Source organism: Moschus berezovskii, chromosome 7 (genome assembly GCF_049115385.1).
Source record: "Moschus berezovskii isolate FMDL1 chromosome 7, NW_MosBer_1.0, whole genome shotgun sequence".
Classification (NCBI taxonomy): Eukaryota; Metazoa; Chordata; class Mammalia; order Artiodactyla; family Moschidae; genus Moschus; species Moschus berezovskii.
Window position 1 is genome coordinate 69,090,112 of NC_142466.1, and position 17,398 is coordinate 69,107,509.

Sequence of the window (17,398 nt, forward strand, 5' to 3'; positions counted from 1 at the left end):
TGTTTTCATCTTCATTATGGGTCTTAGAGTCTTCTCCTTTTAACACCCAACATAGAAAGTATTTCTTCCACTATGCCCTGGTCTAGGAAAATCCCTTCACAGGTCCAAATGCATTTACATACCAGAGGTTGATATGGAAATCTTGGGAGACACTGTTCTATGGGGCTGACCTTGTTAGGCCGAAGTCTGCCCCTCAGGAAGACTGAAGGATTTATGGGAAGAATGCGTCTAGAAAGATGCATTCCCAATAGATCTTCCAAAGCCACTCATATTCTTAGCTTATCTAAATTGTGTATAACATGTATAGCACTCTCTAGTGTTTTTTTTCCCTAATGTTTGTTTGTCTTTGCTTATTTCTCACTTTGTTCATAATAACTTGTACCAGTAGTTTACTGTTTTTGTCAATCTTTAAGAACCCACAGTAAGTTTGTGTTTATTAAGTGACTCTTTTTTCTTATTTTCCAGTTTATTTCTGCTTTATTTTAATTTTTTTCATTCAGTCATTCAACAAACATTTATTCAGCCTATGTGACAGGTCCTGAGAGAGAATTAAAAGGGATAAGGCATGTTCTTTATGCTCAAGTTTCTGACAGTAGTAATAAGAGAAGAAATAGTGAAAGGAAAAAAATAAAGCCACTAAACAGACAAAAGACCTTCACTAGTAGGTTAAAAAAAATCACAGAATGACTCCCAGGGATATCTTTCAAGAACAGAGCCTCAAACATCACTTGTAAAGCTTTTGCATTCCCCAAAGAAAAATAAGGAACTGAGTCTATGTTTATACCTAAATGCTGCTGCTGCTAAGTCACTTCAGTCGTGTGCGACTGTGTGACCCCATAGACGGAAGCCCACCAGGCTCCCCTGTCCCTGGGATTCTCCAGGCAAGAACACTGGAGTGGGTTGCCATTTCCTTCTCCAATGTGTGAAAGTGAAAAGTGAAAGTGAAGTCGCTCAGTCGTGTCCTACCCTTAGCGACCCCACGGACTGCAGCCTACCAGGCTCCTCCATCCATGGGATTTTCTAGGCAATAGTACTGGAGTGGCTTGCCATTGCCTTCTCCGTTTAATATGCTATAAAATATACGAGCTTAATCTTTTCTTTTTCAAATGATCATATTTTTTTAAACTCCTTTAAAACAGATTTTAATGGTGATTCTTTAATCTTTGACACTTAAGAACTTGAACTGATGTATAAGGAACCTTCGTTGAGTCATATATCTGAGAGCTGCTTCTTGTGTTCTTTATATTTGAAATGTATTTTCCAGCTCAAGAAATTTACCTTTAACTTTTTTTATTACAATTTTGTTCATTCCTTTTCTTTCTATACTAGCTCCTATTATTTGTTAGCTGAATATCCTCAACCTGATTCTAGCTCTGACAGTTTCACTTGAATTGCTATCTAAAATTCAATTTAGTGTAAGTGATTTTTAGCTCTTCACTTTATCTTCTATCCATTGCTGCCTCCTTTGATGTTTTTCATTTCTCATTAGCAGTTAATGATTTCCTGAAGTTCTTTATTATCACCCCTTATATCCCTTTTGAAGGGTTTATATCCTTAATTGTCTGTTTGCTTTATAAGATGATTATCACCCTAGTGTGTTTGGTCTTTTCCATTTGCAAAATATTTTGAGAGAGTTTGTCTCTTCACAGTGCTTTGTTCCAGACAACCAGAAGTGTGTTCTGTTTGGAGATTCATGTGCTTTAAGAAATTTTGTGAAGCTGGTGTGTGCCCATAGGAGGATGATCTAAAGTGATCCTGTTGTGTGAAGACCTTTTGAATGAACTGAGGATGCTTGGTCTGGGACAGAGAGGGCAAGATTGCTCTGTTCAAGTCCAGAGAGACTGATGTGTAGAAGAGGGAGCTGATTTATTCTGGTTGGTGGGCTGGTGTGGGGTGTGGAATTCAGCTTTATATAAAGCAATTTTCTGGCAGTAAGATAGTTCTAACAATAAATGACAGAGCAATTAGAAGCTGGATGACTTCTTAGCAATGGGGTTGTAGAGAAGATTCAAATGTTTGGAATTTATCTGGGCTCTTATTTTCTTCTATTGGCTCAGCATTCCCAAGGCAAATGTTAAAACCATTAGCAGGTCATTTTCTTGACTTTAAACTACCCTGCTCAGGCTTTGCTGAGTCAGGGAGCACTTTTAATGGCTTGGTTGATGTCATTTGTTTGGTCTTTGGGGATCCCTAGATGAAGGCATGTGCCTATCCACAGTCCAGATATATACTACAAATTAATTACTTTAATTAGAGCCATATATGTTTATAGAAATCAATTAGCTAGACTATATTTGGCAGCATTTGTAACAGTCTCCTGTAAGTTACCACTGCAGTCAGATGACCTTTGAAAGAAATGGAACATCATTATGGATGAGTCTGAGATCCTTGGCAACTCTGCAGTTGTTTGGAAATTGAAACAACATAGAGATTTTGTAACTTCCAGAACTGTGTGACTTAAGGAGTTCCAGCTACTCCCCAGGGGATGTGGGTCTTTGAATTCTGAGAGAGCACACAACAAATATCATCTTGTCTGCTTTCTATGGGGTCACACAGAGTCGGACATGACTGAAGTGACGCAGCAGCTGCGACCTCAAGTTCCATGGATGGAAGCGACTGCAGAAGTCATCTGGTCCCTGTGCTCTATTGTAAGGTCCCTTTTGTAATCCAAGAAGAGTTATGTATTTAGCTATTGCTTGATTGCCTTCAGTGACCTGGATCTTGCTAACTCTTGAGAAAACCCATTCCATCCTTGAATCACTAGGAACACTAAAGAGCTCTAACCTTAGTCTGAGCTGGAGTCTCCCACTCTGTGGCATTCCCCCATTAATCTTGACTCTGCACCCCAGAAACATATGGCATATGTCTCTTCTACCTGGTGGCCTTTTGGGCGTTTGTGAACCATGATCATACAGGCCACCTCCAGATCTTTGTTGAATAAACATTCTCTAATTTTTTAAAGAAACAGTGAAAATAATGACAGACTTTATTTTCTTGGGCTCCAAAATCACTGCAGGTGGTGACTGCAGCCACGAAATTAAGACACTTGCTCCTTGGAAGAAAAGCTATGACAAAACTAGACAGCATATTAAAAAGCAGAGACATTACTTTGCCAACAAAGATCCATCTAGTCAAAGCTATGGTTTTCCCAGTAATCATGTATGGATGTGAGAGTTGGACCATAAAGAAGGCTGAGAAAGAACTGATGCTTTTGAACTGTGGTGTTGGAGTAGACTCTTGAGAGTCCCTGGGACTGCAAAGAGATCAAACCAGTCCATCCTAAAGGAAATCAACCCTGAACATTCATTGGAAGGACTGATGCTGAAACTGAAGCTCCAGTACTTTGGCCACCTGATGCAAACAGCCAACTCTTTAGAAAAGACCCTGATGCTGGAAAAGATTGAAGGCAGGAGGAGAAGAGGCCGACAGAGGATGAGATGGTTGGATGGCATCACTGACTCAATGGACATGAGTTTGAGCAAGCTCTGGGAGATAGTGATGGACAGGAAAGCCTGGTGTGCTGCAGTCCATGTGGTCACAAAGAGTCGGACATGACTGAGGGACTGAACAACAACAATTTTTTAGTGAATCTTCATATGACTTGGTTTTAAGTCTCCTTAGCATCCCAGACCCCTAGGAAAGGTGCTGAAAGTGTGATGTTCAGACATAAGGCAAACCGAATTAACATCCATATCCTAGAATTGCTAGCTGACTCATTCCTGTTAAGGGCGTGATTGAGGCGATTGATACTTGAAAGCAATATCCTATGGACTTTCCTGGATGTTTATTTTTGTATCCTTTGTGATTAGTCTTTGTGTTGTCAGGACACTGGAACCTACATTCTTGAACCTCCCTGGTAAGTCTCACAGAAATATGATGTGGTTTAGTGTCCTTGGCAAAAGGACATTAAATAATCCTTAGTATGAAAGTGCTTTTGCGATAACAGGAAGGCAGACATTCTAGTAGAAAGATAAGGAGAAAACAAAAATAAGAAAGTAACAAAAAAGAAACAAAAATGGCCATAGTGCATAAAAAATGTTCAGATATACAAGTAATCAGGTAACTTCAAATCAAAACTATAATGCATTCTAATCTAGAAATATGTCTACAGTGTATTCACCAATTAAAAAATGCAAGATGCAGACACTGAGTATAACATGATTCTATTTTTGTGGCCTATATATTTTAATATATGTAACATAGGTCTGTATAAGTTTAGGGCAAAGTTAGAGTGAATACCCACCAAATTGTTGACAGTGATAATCTCTAGGAACTGGATTGGATGTTTGAAGAAAGATATTCAACTTATATAATTTTTAATGTTATTGAATAATATGTGACATTTACTTTTGTTTTCTATATTTCTGAAGAAATATATTTAAGTTAATAATTAAATGCTACTTTCCATCCTATTAGCAAATATTTAAAGCATAGTATCTAGTATATGAGAATGTGGATTTTGTTTACTTATATCTGGTGTATTTTTCAAAATAGAAGCATTTAAATCATAGGCACTATTTTCCATCCTGTTAGCAAATATTTTTCAAAAGTATTCAATATTTACAAAGGTCAGTCCTGGCTGGTGTGCAAATGGGTGGCTTCTTGGAAGCAATAATCCAAATTCTTAAAAATGAACATATCCTTAAATCCAATAATTCTATTTCTAGGAATTATCCCAAGAAAATACCTGGGAAGTAGCCATTTACCATGAATAAGGATATTCATTATAAAGCTTTTAAAATAGTGAAAAATTGGAAATAGCACAAATATCTGATGATAGACTTATTGAATAGATTATGATATGACCAAAGAAAATAATACTGTGTAGCAATTTAAAATGGTTTAAATGCTTAAATATTAATATGGTATGATGTTCATGAAATATTAAGTGGGAAATGTCTTATTTTAATAAAATATATAGCATGTACAAATGTAGGAAAAGAATGAAAATAAACAATTGATAACTCTGGGAGTTAGGACTACAGGAGATTTTATTTTTGTATTTTTCTGTGTGTTTATTATAAGTATATATACTTTTTAAATTAAATTATTAAAGTAGTTAAATAGTTTTAAAAAATAGTATTAAGGGCTTATAATTAAAAACAGCAATCTCCACTCCACTCCTCCTCAGCCTCTAATTTCTTATTTTAGAAGCAATCTCTTTCTACTCTTCTGTTTCCTCTGTTTTATTCTTCCATATATATGATGCTGCTGCTGCTAAGTTGCTTCAGTCATGTCCGACACTGTGCGACCCCATAGACGGCAGCCCACCAGGCTCCTCTGTCCCTGGAATTCTCCAGGCAAGAATACTGGAGTGGGTTGCCATTTCCTTCTCCAGTGCATGAAAGTGAAAAGTGGAAGTGAAGTCGCTCAGTCATGTCCGACTCTTCGCAACCCCATCATGGACTGTATGCTTAAATTACTTCCCTAATTTATTAATTTTACAGATTATCTAATTATTATGGCAGATGAGAATTTAGCACTTTTACCACTGTACTAGCTTTCCTTTACTATATCTTCCCAATATCATGTCACTAATTTTGAGAACTCATTTTTCAGTGTTTATATTATTATAGAAATGTAAATATTATTCAATACTGAGCCAAGTAGTGAGCTCTAATTTTGTTTCCTTTCTTATACAACGTTTTGGGATTTCATAATTCCCTGTGTTTTATTTGTTTAGTTTTCCATGTACTTATTGCTAATACTTTTCACACTTTCCAACAGCATCTCAGTGTGATTTTCTGCAGAAATACATTAGATAATCTGTCCACTCTTATTTCTTTTCCCTAAGACCTGTGTCTTCATGTACCAGTCTGTATAGGCTTCTCTCTAGGTCTTATAGACAGGCATTACCATAGTACATCTTTTCATAGTCATCCTGAGTGCTCCCTTAGCTTCTTGTCTGTATTTCATCCCTATCTTCTTGGATCCCATTTCTTTTTTTCTTCCTTGTTTTGCTGGAATACATCCTCTAGTAGCATCCTGAGAAAGTGTATATGAGAAGTCAATTTTTATAGACCTGAACATTTTTGAGGTTTTTCCAGTGGTCATGTATGAATGTGAGAGTTGAACTATAAAGAAAGCTGAGCACCAAAGAATTGATGCTTTCGAACTGTGGTGTTGGAGAAGACTCTTGAGAGTCCCTTGGACTGCAGGGAGATTTAACCAGTCCATCCTAAAGGAGATCAGTCCTGGGTGTTCATTGGAAGGACTGATGTTGAAACTGAAACTCCAATACTTTGGCCACCTGAAGCGAAGAGCTGACTCATTTGAAAAGACCCTGATACTGGGAAAGATTGAGGGCAGGAGGAGAAGGGGACGACAGGATGAGATGGTTGGATGGCACCACCGACTCAATGGACATGAGTTTGGGTAAACTCCTGGAGTTGATGATGGACAGGGAGGCCTGGCGTGCTGCGGTTCATGGACTCGCAAAGAGCCGGACATGACTGAGTGACAGAACTGAACTGAATATAGAGTGTTTAGAGGAATGGAGATTATATAATTCTGTAATCTATAGAACCTATAATCTATAATTCAACCTAGAGATTGAAAATTATTTTCCTTCAGAGATTTGAAGGTGTGGCTTCAATGTCTTCAGGCCTTTGTTGTTCCAGAGAAGTCTAATGCTATGTTTATGCTCAGTTTTTTATAGGTGATCCTTTATTTTCTCCCAAAGCTTTGAAGATATTCTGTTTCTAGTTTCTGAAATTTTACAATGTTTTTCTTGATGTGGGTAGTTTTTCATTAATTATGCTGGGTAATTAGTAAACATTCTTAATCTGAAAACAAGCTTCTAAGGGAAACATTATTGACTTATTTAACAATTTCCGTACCTCAGTTTCCTTTACTCTCTCCTTACAGAATTCATGTTGGATGAATTTTGGATGTCCTGGATTGTTAACCATATGTATCTATTTTTTTCTTTTTATCCTGTCTTTGGCTTGTGGTTACTTTTTCTATATTTCATTGACTACATTTCTCAACTCTTTAATTGAATTTTTATTCCAGCTATTTTATTTTTAGTTTCCAGATTATGTTCTCTGATTATTCTTTTTCAAAGAAAATTCTCTTCTTGTTTCATAGATGTAACATCTTATCTTTTTGAGGATTTGAATTGTAGATTAACATTTTTTCTTCTGTTTCCTGCATTGTCTCCATTTCTTTGAGTTCCGTTTGTTTTGATCTTTTAAAAATAGTATCAGTTCAGTTCAGTTCATTTCAGTCACTCAGTCGTGTCCAGCTCTCTGAGACCCCATGAATCACAGCACGCCAGGCCTCCCTGTCCATCACCAACTCCCGGAGTTCACTCAAACTCATGTCCATCGAGTCGGTGATGCCATCCAGCCATCTCATTCTCTGTCATCCTGGTCTCCTCCCACCCCCAATCCCTCCCAGCATCAGACTCTTTTCCAGTGAGTCAACTCTTGGCATGAGGTGGCCAAAGTATTGGAGTTTCAGCTTTAGCATCAGTCCTTCCGATGAATACCCAGGACTGATCTCCTTTAGAATGGACTTGTTGGATCTCCTTGCAGTCCAAGGGACTCTCAAGAGTCTTCTCCAACACCACAGTTCAAAAGCATCAATTCTTCGGCGATCAGCTTTCTTCACAGTCCAACTCTCACATCCATACATGACACGGCAAAAACCATAGCCTTGACTAGATGGACCTTGGTTGGCAAAGTAACGTCTCTGCTTTTTTAATATGCTGTCTAGGTTGGTCATAACTTTCCTTCCAAGGAGTAAGCGTCTTTTAATTTCATGGCTGCAATCAGCATCTGCAGTGATTTTGGAGCCCCCAAAAATAAAGTCTGACACTGTTTCCACTGTTTCCCCATCTATTTCCCATGAAGTGATGGGACCAGATGCCATGATAAAATAGTATAGGTTTCCTCAAATATCTATTCATGTGTAAGAGTGAAGCATTAAAAGCAATTGGATGGGGCAGGTCATTGACAATATGTATGCATGGTCTGGGCATTGAGATTAGCAGAGAATAAAAAGAGATCTGAGATATTTTGGGAAAAAACCCAAAAGGATTGAAGCTTTGTATGATGGATGGATGGGGCCCACTGACAGGACACTAACAGATTTCAAGCCAGGATGATCTGGCAGCAAGTTACCAGAAGTATCACTATCTGAAGGTATTTTCTCTGGTGCTCTTTAATTCTCCAGAAAAAGAACTCTGGTCTTTTACTTTGGATGTAAATTCCTAGCTGCCTGGATTCTGGGAACTGGGCAAAGGAGTTCTTGTCATTTAGTAAGAAGAATTTTTCATAATCCTATTTCATTCCTATATCCTGTGTTGTGCCTGGTCTCCAGAAATCTTCAGCCTCTCTTGTTTGATTCTCTAAAGAACAAGTCTTTTGCCCCAGAAGGCTAGGGAAGGATGGTTGTCTAGGCAGGTGGTGGGATGGGGCCTGTGAATATAGTTGCCGCTTTATACAGATATGCTTCATGTGTTCAGCCCTATCCTTCATCCCTGCTTTCTCCCATACCTGCTGCCTCTAATTCCTGAGCCATCAAATGGCAAATCAGCTCATTTTTCATCAGAGTCTCTTTCTCCAAGTACATTGGTTTCTGTTTCCTTTGCTCTGCTCAGTTATATCTCCTCCAAACAATTGTCTTCAGACACTGTCAACATTGCTCATTTATGGTCTTCTCTGTTGTATGGGTTTATTTCCTTTACTGTAATTTGTAAGGTTTAGAAAAGAGAAGAGATTACGACGTTGTTTCAATTCACCATGTTTAACCAGAAATCTTCTCTCACTTTTATAATTTTAAAAAGTCAGCTGTGTAGAACTGAAGATAGTATTCAGGTCTGCTGTCCCCATAGAAAAAAAGCTAGACTGACACATTCCTTGATCTAAATGGAATTTATTTTTGGTTGCAGTCTATGTTTTATACCCATTAATTTATATTTGGCTGCCATCTGATGAAAAATATTGTTTCTGTGTTTCCAAAGTGATAAATTTGGGTGTCCTGCTTTCATTTTTATGTGAAAACGCTTAGTGCACTCCTAGTATAGATTCCACTATTATTCTGTAGATTACTAATAGATTCTAGTTGCTAATATTTTATTTGGGATATTTACTTTGATAATTATAAAGGAGATGATATTTCTGCTTTATCATAGTATGTTTATCAGAATTGGTATCAATGTTATAATAACTGTTTAAAAATTTTTGGAAACTTTCTTTTTCTTTTTATGGTCTAGAATAGCTGGCATAGTGTTAGGGGAAATAAACTAAGCTGGCTAAAAGCAATGTGATATCCTAGATTGTATCCTAGAACAGAAAAGAAGCATAAAGGGAAAAGCTGATGAAATCTGAATACAATCTACAGCCTAGCTAATATTAGTGTACCAATGTTAATTGCTTAGTGTTGACAAAGTTACAATGATTATATAAGATGCTAACATTAGGGAAAGCTGAATGAAAGATGTAATGGAACTCTCTGTATTATCTTTGCAGCCTTTGTGTTCATCTAAAATTATTCCAAAATTTAAAGTTTATATTTAAAGTAAAACAAATAAAATCGTAAGGGTGAGCCATGTCTTATAAATTTGTGAGAGTTCACCTTTAAACCTGTTTGCCTGGAATTTTTTTTCTCTTATTTTTTTCTTCCTATTTCTTTATTTATTTTTCGAGGTTAATTACTTTACAATATTGTATTGGTTTTGCCATACATTGACATGAATCCGCCATGGGTGTACATGTGTTCCCCATTCTGAACCCTCCTCCCACCTCCCTCCCCATCCCATCTCTCTGGGTCATCCCAGTGCACCAGCCCTGAGCACCCTGTATCATGCATCGAACCTGGACTGGTGATCCATTTCACATATGATTATATACATGTTTCAATGCCATTCTCCCAACTCATCCCACCCTCACCCTCTCCCACAGAGTCCAAGACTGTTCTATACATCTGTGTCTATTTTGCTGTCTTGCATACAGGGTTATCGTTACCATCTTTCTAAATTCCATATATATGCGTTAATATGCTGTATTGGTGTTTTTCTTTCTGGCTTACTTCACTCTGTATAATAGGCTCCAGTTTCATCCACCTCATTAGAACTGATTCAAATGTATTCTTTTTAATGGCTGAGTAATATTCCATTGTGTATGTATATGTACAGCTTTCTTATCCATTCATCTGATGATGGACATCTAGGTGCTTCCATGTCCTGGCTATTATAAACAGTGCTGCGATGAACATTGGGGTACCCGTGTCTCTTTCAATTCTGGTTTCCTTGATGTGTATGCCCAGCAGTGGGATTGCTGGGTCATATGACAGTTCTATTTCCAGTTTTTTAAGGAGTCTCCACACTGTTCTCCATAGTGGCTGTACTAGTTTGCATTCCCACCAACAGTGTAAGAGGGTTCCCTTTTCTCCACACCCTCTCTAGCATTTATTGCTTGTAGATTTTTGGATAGCAGCCATTCTGACTGATGTGAAATAGTACCTCATTGTGGTTTTGATTTGCATTTCTCTGATTATGAGTGATGTTGAGCATCTTTTCATGTGTTCGTTAGCCATCTGTGTGTCTTCTTTGGAGAAATGTCTGTTTAGCTTTTTGGCCCATTTTTTGATTGGGTCGTTTATTTTTCTGGAATTGAGCTGCAGGAGTTGCTTGTGTATTTTTGAGATTAATTGTCAGTTACTTCATTTGCTATTATTTTCTCCCATTCTGAAGGCTGTCTTTTCACCTTGCTTATAGTTTCCTTGGTTGTGCAAAAGCCTTTAATTTTAATTAGGTCCCGTTTGTTTATTTTTGCTTTTATTTCCAATATTCTGGGAGGTGGGTCATAGAGGATCCTGCTGTGATTTATGTCGGAGAGTGTTTTGCCTGTTTTCTTTTAGGAGTTTTATAGTTTCTGGCCTTACATTTAGATCTTTAATCCATTTTGAGTTTGTTTTTGTATATGGTGTTAGAAAGTGTTCTAGTTTAATTTTTTACAAGTCGTTGACCAGTTTTCCTAGCACCACTTGTTAAAGAGATTATCTTTTCTCCTTTGTATATTCTTGCCTCCTTTGTCAAAGATAAGGTATCCATAGGTGCGTGGATTTATCTCTGGGCTTTCTATTTTGTTCCATTGATCTATATTTCTGTCTTTGTGCCAGTACCATACTGTCTTGATGACTGTGGCTTTGTAGTAGAGCCTGAAGTCAGGCAGCTTGATTCCTCTAGTTCCATTCTTCTTTCTCAAGATTGCTTTGGCTGTTTGAGGTTTTTTGTATTTCCATACAAATTGTGAAATTATTTGTTCTAGTTCTGTGAAAAATACCATTGGTTGCTTGATAGGGATTGTATTGAATCTATAGATTGCTTTGGGTAGTATACTCATTTTCACTATATTGATTCTTCCAATCCATGAACACGGTATATTTCTCCATCTATTGTGTCCTCTTTGATTTCTTTCACCAGTGTTTTATAGTTTTCTATATATAGGTCTTTTGTTTCTTTAGGTAGATATATTCCTAAGTATTTTATTCTTTTCATTGCAATGGTGAATGGAATTGTTTCCTTAATTTCTCTTTGTGTTTTCTTATTGTTAGTGTATAGGAATGCAAGGGATTTCTGTGTGTTAATTTTATATCCTGCAACTTTACTATATTCATTAATTAGCTCTAGTAATTTTCTGGTGGAGTCTTTAGGGTTTTCTATGTATAGGATCATGTCGTCTGCAAACAGTGAGAGTTTTACTTCTTCTTTTCCAGTCTGGATTCCTTTCATTTCTTTTTCTGTTCTGATTGCTGTGGCCAAAACATCCAAAACTATGTTGAATAGCAGTGGTGAGAGTGGGCACCCTTGTCTTGTTCCTGACTTTAGGGGGAATGCTTTCAATTTTTCACCATTGAGGATAATGTTTGCTGTGGGTTTGTCATATATAGCTTTTATTATGTTGAGGTATGTTCCTTCTATTCCTGCTTTCTGGAGGGGTTTTTTTTTTATCATAAATGGATGTTGAATTTTGTCAAAGGCTTTCTTTGCATTTACTGAGATAATCAGATGGTTTTTATTTTTCAATTTGTTAATGTGGTGTATTACGTTGATTGATTTGTGGATATTGAAGAATCTTTGCATCCCTGGGATAAAGCCCACTTGGTCATGATGTATGATCTTTTTAATATGTTGTTGGGTTCTGTTTGCTAAATTTTGTTAAGGATTTTTATATCTATGTTCATCAGTGATATTGGCCTGTAATTTTCTTTTTTTGTGGCATCATTGTCAGGTTTTGGTATTAGGGTGATGGTGGCCTCATAGAATGAGTTTGGAAGTTTACCTTCCTCTGCAGTTTTCTGGAAGAGTTTGAGTAGGATAGGTGTTAGCTCTTCCTTAAATTTTTGGTAGAATTCAGCTGTGAAGCTGTCTGATCCTGGGCTTTTGTTTGCTGGAAGATTTCTGATTACAGTTTCAATTTCCGTACTTGTGATGAGTCTATTAAGATTTTCCATTTCTTCCTGGTTCAGTTTTGGAAAGTTGTACTTTTCTAAGAATTTGTCCATTTCTTCCATTTTGTCTATTTTATTGGCGTATAGATGCTGATAGTAGTCTCTTATGATCCTTTGTATTTCTGTGTTGTCTGTTGTGATCTATTTTCATTTCTAATTTTGTTGATTTGATTTTTTTCTCTTTGTTTCTTGATGAGTCTGGCTAATTGTTTGTCAATTTTATTTAATTTCTCAAAGAACCAACTTTTGGCTTTGTTGATGCTTGCTATGGTCTCTTTTGTTTCTTTTGCATTTATTTCTACCCTAATTTTTAAGATTTCTTTCCTTCTACTAACCCTGGGGTTCTTCATTTCTTCCTTTTCTAGTTGCTTTAGGTGTAGAGTTGCTGCTGCTGCTGCTGCTGCTAAGTCACTTCAGTCGTGTCTGACTCTGTGTGACCCTATAGATGGAAACCCACCAGGCTCCCCCATCCCGGGGATTCTCCAGGCAAGAACACTGGAGTGTTAGGTTATTTAATTGACTTTTTTCTTGTTTCTTGAGGTAAGCCTGTATTGCTATGAACCTTCCCCTTAGCACTGCTTTTACAGTGTCCCATAGGTTTTGGATTGTGGTGTTTTCATTTTCATTCATTTCTATGCATATTTTGATTTCTTCTGTGATTTGTTGGTTATTCAGCAGCATGTTCAGCCTCCATATGTTGGAATTTTTAATAGATTTTCCTCCTGTTATTGACATCTAATCTTACTGCATTGTGGTCTGAAAAGATGCTTGAAATGATTTCAGTTTTTTTGAATTTACCAAGACTAGATTTATGGCCCAGGATGTGATCTATCTTGGAAAAGGTTCCATGTGCACTTGAGAAAAAGGTGAAATTCATTGTTTTGGGGTGAAATGTCCTGTAGATATCAATTAGGTCTAACTGGTCTATTGTATCATTTAAAGTTTGTGTTTCCTTGTTAATTTTCTGTTTAGTTGATCTATCCATAGGTGTGAGTGGGGTATTAAAGTCTCCCACTATTATTGTATTATTATTAATTTCCCCTTTCATACTTGTTAGCATTTGTCTTACATATTGTGGTGCTCCTATGTTGGGTGCATATATATTTATAATTGTTATATCTTCTTCTTGGATTGATCCTTTGATTATTATGTAGTGTCCTTCTTTGTCTCTTTTCACAGCCTTTGTTTTAAAGTCTATTTTATCTGATATGAGTATTGCTACTCCTGCTTTTTTTTGGTCTCTATTCGCGTGGAATATCCTTTTTTTTATATTTAAAGTAAAACAAATAAAAATCGTAAGGGTGAGCTATGTCTTATAAATTTGTGAGAGTTCACCTTTGAACCTATTTGCCCAGAATTTTTTTGAGTGTAGCTCTTTAACAACTTTCTCTTCTATGGTAATTGTCCTTTAGACATTCCATCTCTTCTAGGGTCATCTTATATCATTTCTATTTCCCTTGAAAACCATCTGTGTTATTAAGTTTTCAAAGGTATTTATGTATTGTTAAGCAACATAATCTCTTGTAATTAAAAAAAATTTTTTTTTCTGTATCCATGGTTATTTCCCAGTGTCATATATTATTTTGTGTGGCTATTTATTGGATTGTGAAATTAACTTGATGAGTTGAGAAGGTATTTTAAGAAATAAAATACAAAATTATATATTGTTTTAGGAAACTTTAATCTCAAGCATATATACTGTTTTTCTTGGTAACCTGATAATATCTATCAAAGTACAAATGCATGTAACTTTTGACCTCGCAATTCAATATCTGGAAACTTAACCAAATATATAATTGCATATGTACAGAAATGATACTTGTACAACATAACTCATTGCAGTATTACTTACAATAGAGAGATTGGCAATAACCCAAATGTCTATCAAGGGAAGACTACTTTTTAAATTATAGTACATTCAAACAGTATAATACTCAGAGGCTGTCAAAAGGAATGAGGAGGAATTCTTTGTATTAATGTGAAAGATACTGAGGAAGAAAGCTTGGTGTGGAACAACGTGTGTGGTGTACTATCCTTTGTGTTAAGAAGAGGATACGTGAAGTCTATATTTGTATTTGCTTGTACAGGCATACAGAAACTCTGGAAAGACAGATATCTCAAGTGGGAAAGCAGTGATTATGTATCAGTATGGGAACTCAGTGGATGGGGTTAGGGAAGAGGAGAGGGGAGACCTTTCACTGTATATCTTTTTTTTAATTTTTATGGTAAGAATACACTTAGCATGAGATCTACCCTCTTAACAAATTTTTAAGTGCACAATACAGTAACTGTATATCTTTTTCTTTTTTTAAATCTTGGGTTTGAATTATACAAATTCAGAATTACCTATTCAAAAACTAGATATAAAATGCTAAGCAAAAAAAACCCCAGCACTCAGACGAGTGGGCACAATGTGATTAAAATGCTTCCATCTCCATGTAGCTCCTGATGCAGTCAAAACCCAGTTGTGCTGTCCAGGGATACACACAGAGTTGAGGTGGGAGGGCAGCGTCGCCCAGAAGGTGTGCCTCTGACAATGGGTCGTAGTCAAAGTTTGAGAAGCCTTACTTATATTTCCCAATCCTTATCTTTCACCACTGAAGAAATAAAGCCAATCTGTGTATCACAGGACTGTGGGCTCTTTAGGGCAGAGGGCTGCTAAAGTTGTTCACTCTGTGCACACTGAGCACCTGCGTGTGTTATTTCAGATACAAGGAAAGCCCTGGTTATTTGACCAGTATGTCTTAAAATTGGCAAATACAGGAAGCATTATGGTGATCTGTTAGAATCCTCTTCCAAGCATTTTGCTTAGCTTCTTAAGAAAACTCCTTTTCTTTTTAGGTAAATGGAAGAGCTGGAGACCAGCTTATTCCAGACACGGAAAGCACACAGAATAGAACAAATGGTGGCAAGATGGCTCCGGCGCTCCCGGGACAGCTCGGCCCGGTAAGACTCCTGGGCTGGCAGAGATTTCTGTCTGTAAGGGTTCAGTGTTCCCGTGGGAGGAGGTTTTGCAGTCTTGGCAGCGCCTAGGGATCACTGTCTCCTGCTTGCTTTGTTCTTACATCCTGTGAGGGAAGAAGTGTAAATGGGTCAGCAATTTTGCTGGAGTGCCTTTCTCTCTGTCCCTTTCCAATTCCTCTCCTCTGCATCCTTCAACAGGCACTCACAGACATAGAGTCACTCACCCCAAACTCATGCCCACATTTATAGAGACACACATTCACACACAGACGTATGCACACTCCTACCCACATACTTGCATCCATGTGCCTATACACTCTGAAACACACACACACACAGTTTTGAACACACACTCACACACGCAGTTTTGAACACACACTCACACACGCCCACTGTTTCTGTCTGTCTCACACACACTCCTTGTCTTAGTACTTGATGTCAGGCAATCTGCTGTTTATACTCTTTCCCCGTCTTTGTTTCCAGCAGCTGTTCCTTCCTTGCAGTCCCTATTTCATTCTAAACAAAATGAAATGAAATCAAATACAGATCTGATTTGACTGCTACAAGAGAACTTAAAATATGTTCTGTTTCAAAGCGCTCATTTTCCATCTCAGATTTCCTGTCTGGCCCTACATGGAGATGAAATATCATGTGTCAGGTGTTTCTGATACACATATTCATCCAAAGGAACTGGGAACAGCTGTCCTGTTGCTGAGCAGTAAACTTGCTCAGAGGTGCACTTCCCTGTGTCCAAGTGCTCAGGTCCTCACACACTGCGATAGGATTAGGTTGGGAGGACTAGTCCCATTTTATAGATGAAAACCTGAGGTTCAGGGAGTATCTCGTTTATGCCAACCCCACCTGCTCGGCTCTGAAACATTTACTGGGTCGTCATCTCTTATAGGATGAGTTTAAACATTTTTGGTTAGACATTCAAGGCTATCTATGATCGACCCACAATCCATTACAGCTGTTTGTCTTACTCTTCTGCTTCATTCACATCATACTCCAGCTGAAATGACCTACTCGCTGTTCCCCTATCCAAGCACCCAGCTTCCCGGGAACTTCCACCACCTAGACCTGTGCCACATCCCTTCCTCCCATCTCCATGTGTCTAGACCCCACTCACAGTTCAGGGTCTGGCTGAAATGTTGGGTCTTCCATGAAGTGTTCCACAGTCCATAGCCAGAATTAATCTCTCCCAAGGGGTCCCATAGTATTTGGTTTGTAGCATCAGCATTGTGCTTCTCCCGGTGTGTTCAGCTTAAAGTTGAGCACATCCCTTTTCTTTCTTCTGAGCTTCTATACAAGCTCAGTGGAGGGCAAGGAAAGTATCAGCCTCACCTCATAGCCCAGATTGAGTTCCAAGAGACTGCAAGGAGTCAGGCAGTGCTTGGTGAATAAATGGGAAAACTCCTAGATACATTGTTTTCTGAAGTGGGTTATGCAAAACCTAGCTGTGCGTGATGTGTGTGTATGATGCAACCTATATCCGATACCTACCCACCCACTCTTGGTAATTCATAGTGCGTTTTGGCACATTAAAGGCTCTGAGAAGTCCTGCAGAAAAAGACCTGTGTAACTTTAACTTGACCTTGCCTGAATATTTGACCATGTAACTCTCTAATATTTAGCTTCTCTCACAGAGTGTAAATAAAAGGCAACATCTAGGAAGTTTTTTTTTTTCTCTATTTTGAGATATGTTTCACATAACATAAAATTTACCCATTTAAAACTGTACAGATTTATTTAGTGTATATACAGTGTATATTTGGTGTATATATAGAATTTTGCAACAATCTACCACAGCTGAAACTGCAATACTTTGGCCACCTCATGCGACGAGTTGACTCACTGGAAAAGACTCTGATGCTGGGAAAGGTTGGGGACGGGAGGAGAAGGGGACGACAGAGAATGAGATGGCTGGATGGCATCACCGACTCTGTGGACATGAGTTCGAGTGAACTCCGAGAGT

At 37.8% G+C, this 17,398-nt stretch overlaps 1 protein-coding gene across 2 annotated transcripts in view; it reads left to right on the forward strand.

The window, feature by feature from the left end:
* FRMPD1 (FERM and PDZ domain containing 1) overlaps positions 1–17,398 on the forward strand; it is a 162,646-nt gene that overhangs the window by 98,322 nt on the left and 46,926 nt on the right. For both annotated transcript variants that reach the window (XM_055427075.2, XM_055427076.2), the window contains exon 2: positions 15,301–15,405. In XM_055427075.2, the coding sequence (XP_055283050.2) occupies positions 15,305–15,405 (101 nt within the window). In that variant the 5' untranslated portion in view covers positions 15,301–15,304. The remainder of the gene's footprint in view (positions 1–15,300; positions 15,406–17,398) is intronic.